The following is a 16,438-nucleotide window of genomic DNA, read 5'->3' as shown; positions in this document are numbered from 1 at the left end:
AAAATATACTTTTCCTAAACATGCTCTGGTTTCATTCAGGTATTACACCAAATAAAACAACATACTGAAAATATTCGGACAGCATTTAATGGTTGATTTCGGTTCATATCAGTTATATAGGAAAGACAACCAGCAACAAGAAATAAAACACAACTTGAAAAATAAATACTGTAAAAAGGAAGCTATAACAATAGCATCATACAGACCTTCACTGAAGGGATAGAATGCTCTAGAGTTTCAGATCTACATAATTTCAGAACATCTCATTCAGAAGGAATGCAAATCTCTATTATCTCTATTGTTATTTAATGCATTTTTTTTTGGGGGGGGGGACATATTCAAACAATATCACATAAGCGGGAGTGTTGTATAGAATATCAGCACAACTGGGAATTAGCTATAGGTAATCACAGTTATGCTGATATTCATTAGAACCGCACAACTGCGATTGTGATATTGCTATTATACAACAGTTCTATGAACAGAAGTTAACAACATTAAGTGACTGACATTTCAGACAAAATATGGCCAAATATTTTGTTTATTTTTGTTTGTTTAATGAAAAAGTTCCCCCAGAAGCCACAGCTGGTAGTGTAGTTCATATTGCCATGCAATAGACAGATAGACTTTCAGTCCATATTAAGTGTAGAAGTGGGTTTCAATGCAAATGTTGTTAGACATGGAATTGTACGTTGTGAACACAGACTAGTGAAGTGAAATGTACCAGTGTTGTTATACTCTTGGCACAAGGCTTATCCGATCGAACTGTTGTATAATTGAATGCACACTTCCTGTTGTGGACTTTATTTACTTTATCTTACACTCTTTTTAGCTTAAACATTTGAAATGATTTTAATTATTACTGAAAAGTAGCCTTTCATTCAGTTGAGCAAGGTCATCAGTCTCTTTGCGCCATACTACTTGCTCTGACTAGTCTCAGATTTATCTTTCCTACTAATTCACTCGTTTTCTTCAGAGGGCTTTTGCATGTAGTATACATTTGAAATAGTTCTTTTAATAGGTTTGTGTAACAATTGATGGTAATAGAAAACAAAGTAAAAGGTGGCTTTAGAAATGAGTGAGGCCATATTTTAACACAGTTGTTTAAAATGGTATGATGGCCTGGCTAAAATACAAGACAGGGTTTATCGTCTACATCAAGCAATTTCATTGTGACAAACAAAAAAGCAGCTCAATAATTTTTATCAGAAAGCAGACAGTTATTAAGAAGTGAAATGCCCTCACTATTTCATAGCTCTCACATTGGCCTAGATGGTTTCTGTTTACCCCTATGTGGCTAAGGACTGTAATAAATTCCAGTGTTGAAATGCATAAATCTGAAATATTTTATATTACCTAGCATTAAATAATCAGTTGTTATTAATATAAACACTGTTATAGACTACAAACTGGCAAATAAATTAAACATGTGAAATAGCGCATAAGCATGTGTATAAAGAATTATAACTAAAAAGGCAGTTGGATTTGGACTAAGCCTAAAGAGAGGAACACTTCTACTTGTGAAGCTGATACGTTCATGTCTCAGGTAGCTTTACATTTTGACTCAGTTAGATAATCTATCAGTCTGATGTGGACTGAAATGCATTAAAATGGAGGTATTTGACCAGTCATATTTGAATACAATTCAGCAGGTTTTTTTTTTTTTTTTTTTTTTTTTTTTAAAGGTAATATTTCTTTGTAGTAAAGTTTACAACAGAATGCTTTCCTTTAGTATTACTGCATTTTTATGGTTTGAGGTAGATCTCTGTGGGGCAGAAAAAAAAGTTCAATAGTGATTAGAAAATTAGAAGGTTAAATAGAGGAATATGAATAACAATGAGAATTAATAAAATAGGTGGAACCTTATATCTAATGCCATTATTAGGTTTGACAGCTGATTTCTATACCCTTTTGTATGTTACAATTTCCTAGCTTTCTTCTGAAGCATGATCAACTTCATATTTAAAGGTATTGGGTTTTCAGCTCTACTGCCTGCTCTATAGCTCATATGCCAACATCTACCCCCGTTCTTTGTTGTAGGGCACACTCTATTTTAACAATCTTGGTAAAAGCACTCTGTGGAAACAGCCTCTGGCCGTTTATCTGGGTTGCACTTTTCTGGCTCCACAGTCTTGCCTGTGTAGTCTATGCACAGTACGCTGCGCCAGCGCTCACCAGCACCACAAGTCCGAGAACAGGCTGACCATGGTCCCATCTGCCACACTGGACAGGGAAGATCACCACATGGTCGGATGTCGGTTGGCCGCAGCTCCATGTCACATGAGAACGACAGGGCTCCTGTTCTGTCCTGACACTCAACACTCCTCCTGGACCAGCCAGCACCACAACTCTTAGAACATTCGGACCACTCACCCAGGACCCATTCGGCTCCACCAAATGGCAGGATGACATGTGGGGAGATGCTCCTCTCTGCATTTGGCTTGCTGAAGGGAAGGTCCCGGGGTAGGTAGAAGGTGTATTTAACCCTGGGTGGTGAGGTTTCACCTGCTGTTGACAAAAGCTGGATGGTGATAGGTTGCTGGAGTACCTGGAAGCTGAGAAGCCGTTCCAGGGTAGTGGATGAGCCGCTGTATCGAAGGACAGCACCACACACTGGAATGTCCTGTTCAGCTGTTGATACTGAGAAATTCCCATTGAGAATGTAGGATTCATCCTCAGTTTTCACTGCCAGGTAGTTACCATCATGCTTGATTCCATGGTGGCTACGCTGCTTGATGTCAATATTGGTGGCCCCAGCAGGAATGCTAATTATGTCATTGTATCCAAAGCTGTAGAAATATATTAATATTTGTAAATGAGCTTCCTTAATGACAATTACATTACACTGAGTCACTGTTAATGTTTAATCTGTACTTCTGTCATACATATCCATCCATCCCTTCTGTTAATTCATGTATGTGTATACAGCTATATACTTTTTTGCTAGTGAGTGTGTGTGTGTATATATATATATATATATATATATATATATATATATATATATATATATATATATATATATATATATATATATATATATATATAAATTTTTACTTATAGTCGTACATACATTATTTTACGCTTTCATTTTTTTTATTTTACTTATATTGTGTTTCTTTTATGTTTACAAGTTGGACAGTCATAAAAAGCATTTCACTATGTCATACTCTGTATAAATGTGTAAGTGACAAATACAATTTTAATTTGATTTAATTTCATCCTTTTTTTTTTTTTTTTTTACCAACAGAAGTACTTTTCCAGCAGTTTGTTTCTGTTCTAATCTTGCACTATTCAAGAGAATTTCCTCACTTACGTAGCTTTGTTAAGAGTGCCACTGATTTTTCTGCAACTTGTCCCATCTCCACCACAGACACCACACTTGTCCAGTTTAAGATTGGAGCCTATGACCTGGTCACAGCCAGCCTTGATGCACTGTCCCTGGACACAGATAGATGTCGTATCGGGACCACAGGTTGTACCATCCACGACCTGATAAACACCACCAACAACAGATGTTAAATGTGGCTAGTGTTAAAAGTGCAAAAGACAAGACCACATAAAAATGTGAAAATATCAATATAAGGAAAATTAGACTTTAAGCTTTGAGTTTCAGACATCACATTTTACTACCAAGAATGCTTTCACAGTTATTGCAGTTCTTTGGAAAGATCTGAATCTCAGGAGATATCAACTTTGAATTTTAGTGAGACACTAAATGGAAGAACTAATGTTTACTCTAGACAAACTACTGAGAAAGTTGTACCTTGGCTTCGAAGACCTTAAATTCATTGCTGTGCCTGGCTCTGCAGAAAAGTTTGCACCGATCTCTGGGTGAAACACCAGCATACTTGGGAATCCACTCCTTTATTTTGCCATGTACATTCAAGTAACGATCACTGTTATATTTCTCACACTGTTCCTCTCTGAAGCTCTTACCTGTGGAATTAAATCACTATTAATGAGGCAATACACACAAAATGAATTCATATATAAAACTGTTAAATATATTTGTACCCACAAAGCATTCATGCAAACAATATTGTTTCCTAAAAGAAGAGGGAGTTAATAAAATGCTACCATGATTTCCCTGACAGGTCTGAATGTTGCAGGACTGGTATTTCACTCTCTGACCAACGCAGTATGATCCTCCATTCTGTGGCATTGGATTTGTGCACTCACGTTGAGAGAACTCAACACCACCTCCACATGTCCGAGAGCATGGACCCCAGGCACCCCATGCACCCCAACCACCATTGACTGGTTCCTTAAACACAAGAAAATGAATCATGGAGACATAACTCACTGACTACAATATGGAAAGATTGATGAAATAGACTACCAAAGAAAAAAGCACGTGAGAATGTTTGGAGCAGCAGTGTAGTTTACACAAGGCTAAAGCACACCAATTTAACATAACTGATTTACATAATTACCCAGGCTTACTTTGGGCTGAATTTTCTACAGTGAGAAAGTATATTAAAAAATAGTGATGTAGACAAAAGGAGGACCAAAATATGTTCATTTTAAGTTCACATTCCGGTCAAGAGCTTTGGGTTTTGTTCCCATCAAACATCAGAATGAAGCAAAGGTGTGATATCTTTTAATGTAAGATCAGAGAAGGACAAGACTGGTTTGAGCTGACAAGAAATCTACAATAACTTAAACACTCTGCAACTTTAGTAAGCAAAGCAGCTCAGTAAGCACAACACATTAAACCTTAAGGTGTATGGGCTACGACAGCAGAATAGCACATTTGGTTTTACTCCTTCAGCCAAGAACAAGAATTTGAGGCTCTTATGGTCTCAATGAAATTGTACAGCTAAAGATGAAAAAAAAAAAAAGACCAGATTTTTATTCTTATCTTCGACTTTCCAGTTTTGATGTTCCTGTTCCCATGACAGCTTCAAATTCCTGTTCTTGGCTGACAGCAGTGGAACCCAATGTGGTCTTCTGTCATAGCCAATCCACCTAAACACATTTCTTAAACAATCTCTCTTTCTCTTTTCCCTTCTGTGTTTTATTGCTTCACCTCTCTCTGTTTCTCTCACTGTCACACCTGCTATTTGTTGCTTTTCTCTATCTCTCTAGCTACAGGAATGTCTGGCATTTATGAAATGGATTTTAAGTAGATTGATTATTTTATGAAGCTCCGAGAATGGGTCCAACATCAGCAGCTGGTTGGATTTAAAAAAATGACAAATGAATAATTTTAACTCATTGTTCAGACAGCTAAATGGTGTCCTGAGAATGCTTGACCAGCCAAATGGTGATCTTAGTTTGACATAGAATTTGTATATAGTGCGAAACTTGTAATCACAATTAATAAAAGGCAGTATTGGCCATATATATTTTTGCACTGATAAATCAGAAGTCTTACTCAAGCTTGACTCATGCTACACATACCTCCTTCTTCTTTTCTGCCAACATACTTGACATGCACACCCCCCCAACGCAGCTCCGATCTTCGCCACATGGTGTGCCATCAGCCCAGGGCAGGCTACCATTACGGGTAGTGCACTGTGGTTTTCCCTCTTCGCGACACCACAACTGGATGCACGCTTGGTCCTCCGGGGCATTGGTGCAGTGGGTAAACTTCTCTCCAAATGTTTGCTGGCACTGACGATCCAGACCAAACTTGCGGCCCGGAGGCTCAGCCCTTAATGGTATACTCTGGTCTGGCATGTCCAGTAAGCAGTCACCTAAGAAAGAATGAACACACTAAAAATTAACACCTGCTGTTTAGCTGGTCTTCTTTCCTTCATTGACATCATTAGCACTAGCGTCTGTAAGTTTGCTAAAACCAACTCTTAGAGTAAACAGGTGTGCACATTTGTAGCTTCAGGCAAGTATGTTCATGATGTGTGTAAAAGAATGAGCTCATCTGGAGATTTCCATTGTGTAACCACTTGCAGCTCTAGTGGAACTCACTTAAGTTCAATAATTAACAGTGGAATTTACAAAGCTACAAATTAAACAATACCATGCTATATCACGTGGACCTCATGAACATTCAAAAAGCAGTTCCTCCACCCTATGGTTTTTAAACTCTCAAACTTGTGTGTACACTATGGGCACTTCAATTCCTAAGATTAAGTTTTGGATTCTTAAATATAATTTAAATCTAGATTAAGTCATAAATTATTTGGTCTGTTTTTACTTGTTTTATCTGTGACAACAGCAAGTTCAGTAGAAGAAGCCTGTGCCTGCCAATAGTGGGAGCTGAATGAGGAATAACGGCTATTAAGCTGGAATATGTTAGTCATCGAGGATGACACAAGGAAGCTGGAGTGAGAAGCTCAGACTGAAATACTGACAGATAAATCAATCTCAGGCAAAAATATGTTTGCTGTTTTTCAATTCGCTGTTCTCTTTTTCTGACATTGTGGGAATGCACTACTGAAGCATGAGGTACACTTCTGGAAGACTGTACAGACAGTAAACAGGGAAAGCCTTAAACAGATTCCTGTAACAATATCAGACATGCCTGGCATGTGTCTGTCACCTGACTACATTATGCAGTGGTGAGGGCAAAAAACACCCAGAGAGAGAGAGAGAGAGAGAGAAAGAGAGAGCATACTCTACATAGGTGGTTAGATTTTACATTCTCAGCAAAATTACACAGTGTGGTTTTACAGGTCTATTATTAGTGGTAAGGGGGCAAGTAAAGGCAGAATAGACATATGAAAAAAGTGTGACTAAACTTGTAAAACAGAGACCACGATTTCATAGATTTCCACTGCACTGTTTGTTTTCTGTGGCATGTTTCTATTAACAAGATAATGACAACCTCAAGATTTAGGAAAAATGTTTTTGAAATGTTTTCTTTTTGGTCTGGATCTTAATTAAACATGGCCTGCTCTTGTGCCCAAACCAAATGACCACCCAATATCTTATCTTTCAAGGAGCCAAGTAATTTTTACATTATTTCATAGATACTTCTAAAGCTATTCCTCAAACAGACTTATTAGTCTATAAAAACAGTAATACAGTAAAGGTAAGAACAAGGTCATATCTCTATAGCTCTCTAATGTCAGAGTTTAATCATAAACATTCTCCAGTGTGTTGTTCTAATAAACAAAAAATAGAATGATTTTGTTGGTCCAATAATGTTATTTTCTTTTAAAAAAGAGTTTATGTTAAATTTTTCTTTGCTTGTGCATTAAGACAGATATTTGGACAGCTAAATTTGTGAGAAAAAAAGGCGTTTTTTCTCCCCGATGCTCATCTCCACTACCTGATGAACTGCCAGTAAGCAAAGATGATAGGATTAGTACAAGGTCTAAGGCCATACCATGCCCATTGTCGAAGAACTCTGTTATGTAAAGGGCACTGCATGGTGACCAGGGAAATGTCTTGTTGAGGTGTACAAAGAAGGGAGCCATTAGTTGATGTCCATCAATATCACCAAACAATTTCTCACAGGTCTTGGAGTCATCATGCGGCATGCTTAATACATGGCCTATAAGGGAAAAAAAGGTTGTTATAAATACGTGTCTCTTTCTCTCTCTCTTTCTCTCTCTCTCTCTCTCACACACACACACACACACACACACACACACACACACACACACACACACACACACACACACACACACATACACACACACACACACATACATACACACACATATCCATCAGGCATAACATTAATATCATTGACAGATGTAGTTCATTAATTTGATTAACTTATTACTATGGCACTTGTCAAAGAATGGAATAACTTGCACCAAAGCACCAAATGATGGGTGACTGGGTCAAAGCACACACAGAAAATGCTAAAAAAAATAAAATATTATAGGAATTCTTAATTGTCACATTTCATCAAGTCAGTTAAACTTTAGGGATACATTTTTTTATCCAGTTTTACCCTGCTTTGATGCAAATAACAACAGGTGAAAACAGGTGCAGTAGAGAGGCAACAGCAAAACAACCCCAAAAGGGGAATGATTTTGCAGGTGGTGGCCGCAAACAATTGCTCTATCCTCCCTGACCCTCCACCCCTCTAGTTGTGTGTTTTGTTAGGGTCCGTGTCATTACTTGTAGCATGAGGCAGTACCTGCAAACTAATCAGCGATTTGATGTGTCTCCGAGTACAGTTTCAAGAGAATGGAGAAAATACCGGGATACAGGCTATTACACTTGAACAGGAGAGCTTGAACAGGGATATAAAAGAGCAACAGCCCAGCAGCTGGACTGGGATCTGTAACTTTGTATGAGGTGGAATTGGAGGAGCACTGCTAGAGCCCTACAAAATGACATTGAACAGAATACTGGTGTGCATATTTTTTTACTAAACTGTTAGAAACAGACTCCATGAGGGTAACATGAAGGCCTGACATCCTCTAGTGATGGCACCAAAAGTGGCAGCTTGGCAATACAGGGGCTTGAACCCTGACCTTCCAATCAGTAACCCAGAGCCCAGTGCCTTAACCACTGCCGTATCAACTCCCCTGTGCGCAGTGCAGCTTATTTTGCCAGAGAACACCAGAATTGGCAGGTCTGCTACTGGTGCCCTGTTCTCTTCACAAATGATAGCCAGTTTAAACTGAGCACATGTAACAGACGTGAAATGTCTGGAGATGCCAAAGGGAACATTATGCTACATGCAACATCATCCAGCATGACTGGTTTGGTGGTTGGTCAGTAATGGTCTGGAAAAAATATACTCAAAGTTGATCTATCCAGTAGTACCCTTACTGCTGTAAGCCACCGGGATGAAATCCTCAGAGCAACTCAGACCTTACACTGGTGCAGTGGGCCTGAGTTCATGACAATGCCTAGCCTTGTGTGGCCAGACTGATTAGACAGTTTCTGAATGACAAAGGCTTTGATGCCACTGATGGGCCCTCACATTCTCCAAACCTGAACGTTATGCATTGGAGCATTTGAAGCCACCAAGTAGCACCACAGACTACACAAGACTCACTGACAGTTGCTTGTCTGTTGGATAGGAACACGGGGGCCAGCTTTCGCTTCCCACGTGCATCAATGAGCCAATGAGCCATGACCCTGTTGCTGATTCACCACTGTGTATTGCTAGGACCACTTTTGATATATTCTGACCACTGCAGACTGGGAACACCCCACAAGAGCTGCAGTTTTGGAGATGTTCTGACCCTGTCCTCCAACCATCACATTTTGTCCCTTGTCAAACTCATTCAAATCCTTATGTCTGCCTATTTTTCCTGCTTTCAACACATCATTATTTAGTAGAAAGTGTTTACTTGCTGCCTAATATATCCCACCCACTATTATAAAAAAGAATATCTGTGTTATTCATTTACTGGTCATAATGTTACAATGTCAAAATGTTATGCCTGATCCGTATGTACATACATTATGTATGTATGTACGTACAGTATGTATGTATGCATGTATGTATGTATGTATATATGTACGTATATAAAATCCACACACCGATCAGGCGTAAAATTATGAACTGATATATGGTTTGTGTGTAAGTGTATGTGTGTGTAAATATATGATCGAATGTCTGTTTAGCACAGCTCCTGAAGCTGCTTGTTGTTTTATGTGAACCTAATAATCTGTGACATAGTTACTGGGAACTTAATTCCAGCAGCTTTGCAATTAAGGTGATCTAATGGAATAAAAATAGTCCCTTAAGCCATTACAGATTGGCCATTCTGTAATGGTGCAAATATGATCATGGAAACTGTTCAAGTTAAGCTGAGATAGTTAGAGACACATTAATGAATGGCTAAGTCTAAATATGGGTCATCCACTCTGGTCCAGACACTCAGTGGTGGTGAGATGTCAGACAGAGTCAAGGGATGGAATTTGGTGGCATTTGTGTGTGCGTCCATGTGTGTGACCTGTACCTAGCTCATGTGACACAGTGAATGCTGCCTGAAAGCCGTTGTCTTCAATTACTGAACAGCTTCTTTTGGGGTCACACATGGTTCCCACATCGGCTACACCAAGGGTGTCACAATGCTGATGTCCACAAATATCCTGGAGGGGCAAAAGACAGACAGCTCAAAAAATAAGACAGAGCGGATAAGGGATGCAGATAGATGGACAGGTTGAGTCAGCAACCAGAAGAGAAAAAAGAAACATGTTGGAGAGAAGCAGAGAGAAGAGGAGGGACAGATTTCAGACACTGATATCCAGACATCGCTCCATTAGTTCCAGACAGACCTTTTTCCCCCCAAGTAGGCTCTTGCCAGCAAAACATATTTGTCAGTGTTTCCATCGTAAAATGAAGCAAATACATGGCAGACTAAAAAGAGTGAGGGAACTCATTTTTAACTATGTAATGACTGGCCTGCACAGTTTTCTTACAAAAGGCCTATATCAGTTGTGTGCCACCCCTCACTTGGATAACCTTTCTCGTGGAGGAGGGCCCTACAGCAATCTTTGGAGCAAAGGAGGGATAGCTTTGCATCTGCTAAGCATCTGGTCCATCCAACTAAGACAATATAAATTATGTTGTTTTTTTGCCACAAGATATCTGGTCAAACATTAGCTTTGAGTTCAGCTCTTTTACAGATAATGTTCTGTACTTGGAAGAAGTATAGTCTCACATGGTCTGTCTATTTTGATCTAGCAAATCTCAAGCTGATTGTCTATGTGGTCACAATTCTGCCAAATTTTACCATGTTTGAGCAAAATGTATCTACACAGCAAGTGGAAAGAAATAGTGATTGATGAATTCAGATATATGAGTGGGGATTACTTGGATTATCACAGTGTTTGTGTAGTTTCATCAGGGTTTCCTCAGGGTTGTTTAGGTTCCTCCCACCACTCAAAAAAACATGCCAGTAGGTTTATTGTCTACTCTTTAATTGTTTGTGTGAATGCATGTTTGCATGGTGCACATGTGATTTTGGCGATTCTCTTTTTCATTTTAACAGACTATTCTTTCCTGAAAAGAGATTTCAACTGAGGCCAAAAAACTTTTTAAAATGCTGCAAATTTAAAACAGAGATAATGACCCACCTCCCTTGTGAACAAAATAGCTGTGTCATAATGCTCATGATGACGTGGACTTGCTGGGTTAAAGAGCTGCTGCCAGGTGCAGAAGTTGCGTAGGGCCATCCCGCCATTGCTAGACACCACGGGGCCAACATCCTCATCCTCCACCACCAACATCTTGACCACCACTAGGCTTACTGCATTCTTGATGCTAGGGTGGCCAAATAATTGTGCAGCCATCCCCATTATGGTTAATAGGTAGTGCTGCAGAGAAATAGCAGAAAAAGTTATACTAGATATTATAGTTAGATAGTTATAATAGATCAGTTATTATTTAGTTTTTTGAAGGGTTCAAACACTGTACAGTTGATCAGTTTACCCACTAAGTCAAATATTTATATATAACGCAGGTGGAATTTTTCTGTCAATAAAATGGGTGGAAACAGCTCAAAAACAAACTCTTCTTGGCCTTGCCTCTCTTCCAGATGGTGCTACATCTAACTCCAATTCCTGATGCCAGCATTTTTATTTCATGGAGCTCTTGAGTTCTTTGTCTCTATATTTCATAACACAGCAGATGGACATTTCATGTTTAATAACAATACAATTTAATTTACCAATTCTGGCAATATTTTCAAAACAGGAGCATGTATTAAGAGACCCAGTCAAGCCCATCCTTTTATTACATGCTTTGTGAAGATGGAGTGGGGCAGCATGATGGTGTAACAGGTAGCACTGGCACATTGTTGGGTCCCTAGCTTGATCATGAGCTTGGGTTACTAAGCATGTTCTTTTTGTGTTTGTGTGGGTTTCTTCCTGGTTTTCTAGTTACACCTTACTAAAACATGATGGTAAGTGAATTGGCTACACTAAATTGGGTAAGTGTTTATCAGACAATCTTTGACTCTAAATAGATTAAAGCAGTTACTTTAAATTAAATCATTAAGATTTGTTTTAAATACACATTAAATAGCAATGCTTTCATTTGGAACAATGGTTAAAATTAAATGAATGAATGAATGAATGAATGAATGAATGAATGAATGAACTATGGTATTTAATGCTAAGACAACTGCATAGGGTTTAATGACTATAAAGGTAACATGCTACATGAGACATATTGCTTGCAAATAATGATATTATGATTCAATAAATCTAAAGTGAAATGGTTAAAGGACATATTGTCTGTATTATAATAAAAAAAAAGCAGAAAAAGACAGAAAAACATCTCAAAATACTTTGTTAGCCATCACCTGCTGTTAATTACACACTGTTTGGAAGGATCAACAGCATAGTTTGAAAGAATCCTCCCCTGCATCCTCTGTTTACAGAAGGACATAATGATGGTAAAACACTATCAACAAAACCTGGAGCATGGTAAACATTTGTGATCACATGCTTTGTATGCAATGTCTAAGATGATAAACATGGCTGGACTGTGTCGTCTCATTTATGCGAAGAGACTGTTCTTAGTAAACAGTCAGGGATGTGCTGAACAACCATCGGGTCTAGTGGCATGATATAAATGAGGGAGAGCTGTAAAAGTACACTTATTCTCCCAAACTATGTCTAAGATCAGTACTACTGTTTTATGTGTATGAGCTGGAGGAACACTGCGATTAGGTTAATGTGGCACCCAGCAAAAAAGTCATGGGAGCAGCTGGGGAGTAGGCAGACGGACACGAAGCTCATAGGACAAAATGTGACATTCAATTGTGTGATAGATGTTATGTGGCATGTTGCAAATGCACAGTTGCATATGTTTACACAGTTCATTTATTAATAACACAATTGATATTTATACAGGAAGACAAACTCCGTTACCTGTTGCTGATTTCTATTTTGACATAGTGTTGTGAATATTTGTTAGAAAGTGTAATTAAAAATTATATTATAAAATAGTGGTAGCACAGACAGCATCAAGAAGTCAACACTGAGCCAAGAACCCTAGAGCTGTAAGGCTGCAGGGTTGCCTGCTGTGCGACAAAATCCTCATAAAAGTGTTTACAAAAAAAAAAATACAAAATAGGCTATGCATTTTTTGCGCATTTGTTTGGCCCGTCATCATTTTTGCCTACAGCATTTAGTTACACCCATACAACTGAGTACGTCAGTGTGCTGTTTTTGACATATCCCATAGGCTTTGCTCGGGTTCATCGCGCGAGCGCTGCGGTTTTCTCGTTTTTACGCACCGCTTTCGCCCACACATGTCCGTCTGCGCGAAATAAATCGTTTCTTGGAAACCTCCTTGTATCTCAGTTGAAAAGGAAAATATTACAGTTCATAAATGAACATTTACGAATTCTTCAGGAATTTAGCATCACAATTCGCATAAGCTCGGCCCACGAGCAAACTTTAGTAGAACCCCTCCAAAAGTTCCTTCGATATTTTCATACGTGGACTTCCTTTCTTTTATCTAATGGCAATTAAAATGATTATTAATGTGACCTTGATTAAACTTTATTATCTATATAATGGTCCAACAAATAACATTATAGCGATTAAACATTAAATATTATAATTAACGGTATGAAGTGAACGTTTATCAGAAGTTTAGTGGTACTTTACCTTAATTTCGTCTCCATAGAACCTCGCCATGGAAGCGTCTGCCACAACCAGGGTTTCAATGTACCTGGGTGTTGAGACAAACCTCCGTTCCCTCTTTTGCACTTTGTGTTCGTAAGCGTTCGACTGGTCAACGCCATGCTTCACGTAGCCGTTGCCCTCTGGATTCCCTACGACGACGGATCTCCTGGAGAGCACCCGTCTTTTAATGACGTGACGCTGGGAGAAAGACGACGTCGCGTCTCCAGGGCGCGCAGCCACAGGTTCAATGAAGTACTCTTGACCGCGCGTAACGAAGGTTCCCCGGATGCCACGGCACAGACTGACGGAGACCAGCGAGTCCTCGTCCTTATTCACTGTCCCCGTGTGGAAACATCTCCTGAACCCCTGCTCGCTTTCTCTCGGCACTATATCCTCGAGGACGCGCTCGTACCCAGAGCTGTTCAGCCGGTTCACTTTGACGCGCTGAACGTGTAGCGTAGGAGCCAGAAAACTGTCGTCTGGCCTCAGGTACAGTGTGAAAACTTGCCCGAACGCCTTAATTTGGAAAACATACCAGTCCTCACGTCGCCAAAGGCCATTTCTCTTTAAAGAAATTCTAACAGGTACTGTCTCGGTCTCGTCCAAATCCACGCTATTACATTTCACAAGTCCGGCAAATAGAACAGTGGCCAAGATTAAATGCGCGGTGAAAATCATCGTGACAGCTACTGTCATGCAATGCACATAAAATGCAAGAACTACTTATGTTCAAATAGAAATGCAAAATACTTTAACAACAGCAAACCGCAGAAACACTTTGAAACTAGACGAAATCACCGGCTTGAATTGAAACAGAAATTCATAGAAATCACCAAAGTGACACTTTTTAACCATGTCGCCTTTGAGGAAAACGCTCTTCGACCTGTGTACAGTCAGCGCGTGCTTGTCCTTGTCGGCGATATTTATACGCTCGCAATCTTCTTGAACTTGTGCGGTTTATTTCCGATACTCGCGTCGACCGCGAGTGCTCCGATCCAATGGGGACTCCCGGCCACGCCCCCCCCCTTCGAACAGTGGAGCGCTCCCTATTATTACCCAAACGCGTTGGGCGCACGCGCGCACACGCACACAAACGCTCGGGTACACACGCACACTGCTCTGATGCGTGGAATGTTTTACCCTGGTGATAGTGTTTCCTGACTGAAATGCTTCCCGCAAATTAGGCTATATTTAATCATAATGTGCTGGGGGAAAAATGGCCTTGGCCCAATATATATTGCTTGGCACAGTTACAGTTCGGACAAGTTTATGGTGGTGCTAATTGAGGCGTGTTTTAAACCATGACTGGCTGGAAAACAGTCCACACAGTCTGCCACTTCCAGTTACACATCCCTGGAATGAAGTTTATTTGACCAACAGTTCTGAACAAGACAAATAATGGTTGCACAAACGATACAAGTCAGCCTGGTTATGAACTAATCAGATTATGAAAACTGAACTTTCAATGATATTAAATAAAGAAAATCCCAATGATTTTGGGATCGGGAAACCTCGATTAGGATTGTGAATGTGTGCAGCCTGTTTTATCGTTCGTTTTTATTAATATATGGTAGTGCTCGAACAGCTCACTGTGAATATAGATTCAATATGTAGCTAAGTGGTTTGTAAACCTTTTAGTTCACCTCCAGTAGGTGGCGACACTGCATAATTTTTCATGTAGCGTTCTGTTTGGCCATACTCCTAAAACATCAGCCAATCAATAAATGAATGAATCAATCAAACAGACAAACAACAAAAAAAAACAATTAAACATATCAGTATCGAGCAAGAGCTTCTGCCTATCATGCGAACACAATAAAACGCGCGCGCGTTTGTGTGTGTGTGTGTGTGTGTGTGTGTGTGTGTGTGTGTGTGTGTGTGTGTGTGTAAAACATTTGAAAATCCCTAGATTGAGTATTAACTCAGGTTATTTCACCACCAGATGGCACACCTGGATTGCAAAGATTCAATATTCACTGGCTTCAACTTCAAATGTTCTAGGCTGCACTGTGGAGGGGGGCTGTCCAGCTTATGATTACTAATGTCGCCAGTTTTGCTGTTTGTTGGTTATCCTTTTGGTTTGTTGGTTTGTTGATTATCCCTGCTAATGGAGCAGATGGCCCTTCATAATGATTCTGTAGTCATTTGCAGTTATGGCCTATCTAGCAGAAGGGAATGGCACAATAATACCACAGTTCAGTTGGTAAACTTCTTCGAGGCTCCTCCACAGTCACTCTGCCGGATGTGAGAAAGACAGTGAAGGGGGATTTATCAGAGAACAATACATGTTCCAAATGTTCACATCTTACGATTTCCATTGTTGGCACAAGTAAAACCAAATGTTAAGGTACGAATGACCAAAGATTTGACTAAAAAGCCCAACCAAGAGTATTGACCCTGTGGAGCTCCCAAAGCACAGTTTGGGTGAAAACAGAATAAATGTATTTAAAATGTATTTATTTATTTACAGGTGCTGCCCTGCATATCCATTTGGCCTTCTTTATGGCTTTTTAGGTTTCTACCTTTCAATTTCTTATACTGGCTATGATAAGCAGTGCAATACAATATAATTACGCCGAAACCGGTCAAGAGCGTTGTGTAATGGTTAAACATCAAACATCAGAATAAAAAAAAAAGTAGGATTACTGTGACTTGCTGTGACACTGTAGCATGGATATTGGTACCAGATGGATTAATTTGAGTATAACAGAAACTGCTGATTCCATGGGATTTTATTCACAACAGTCTCTAGAGTCCACACAAAACACTGCAAAACAAACAAACAAATTATCTGAGGCTATTATGGGCAGTTGCCTTCTGAACAACTGCAGACTTTTTTTTCTAATCTTCAGTTGTCAAATTTGGGTGAGCCTATGCCCATGATAGTCTCTCTCATAGATTCTTGAGCTTGACTGAC

At 39.5% G+C, this 16,438-nt stretch overlaps 1 protein-coding gene across 2 annotated transcripts; it reads right to left on the bottom strand.

The window, feature by feature from the left end:
• Positions 1-65: 65 nt before the first annotated feature.
• Positions 66-14,673, bottom strand: adamts8a (ADAM metallopeptidase with thrombospondin type 1 motif, 8a). Of its 2 annotated transcripts, none has more exons than XM_083531818.1 (9): positions 13,504-14,673; positions 10,960-11,199; positions 9,840-9,972; positions 7,292-7,459; positions 5,404-5,699; positions 4,078-4,264; positions 3,764-3,936; positions 3,314-3,489; positions 66-2,789 (listed from the first exon to the last, which is right to left on the bottom strand). In XM_083531818.1, exons 1-9 carry the CDS (start codon positions 14,215-14,217, stop codon positions 2,054-2,056), a joined length of 2,823 nt encoding a protein of 940 aa, XP_083387944.1. In that variant the 5' UTR covers positions 14,218-14,673; the 3' UTR covers positions 66-2,053. The 2 variants fall into 2 exon arrangements, with proteins under 2 accessions (XP_083387944.1, XP_083387943.1); XM_083531817.1 differs by having other exon boundaries at positions 4,078-4,257; positions 5,400-5,699; positions 13,504-14,486.
• Positions 14,674-16,438: the final 1,765 nt, after the last annotated feature.

Source organism: Silurus aristotelis, assembly GCF_946808225.1.
Source record: "Silurus aristotelis genome assembly, chromosome: 26".
In the NCBI taxonomy this organism is placed as follows: domain Eukaryota; kingdom Metazoa; phylum Chordata; class Actinopteri; order Siluriformes; family Siluridae; genus Silurus; species Silurus aristotelis.
The sequence above is the reverse complement of the archived record's forward strand: the minus strand, read 5'-3'. Positions and strand labels throughout refer to the sequence as shown.

Excerpts from the sequence above, each read along its gene's own strand:
- adamts8a (XM_083531818.1), bottom strand. The coding sequence starts at position 14,217 with ATGACAGTAGCTGTCACGATGATTTTCACCGCGCATTTAATCTTGGCC. Across the intron at positions 7,460-9,839 it reads CACTGTGTCACATGAGCTAG|GCCATGTATTAAGCATGCCG; the intron begins GTACAGGTCACA and ends TTTCCCTTATAG. Across the intron at positions 3,490-3,763 it reads TTAAGGTCTTCGAAGCCAAG|GTCGTGGATGGTACAACCTG; the intron begins GTACAACTTTCT and ends GGTGTTTATCAG.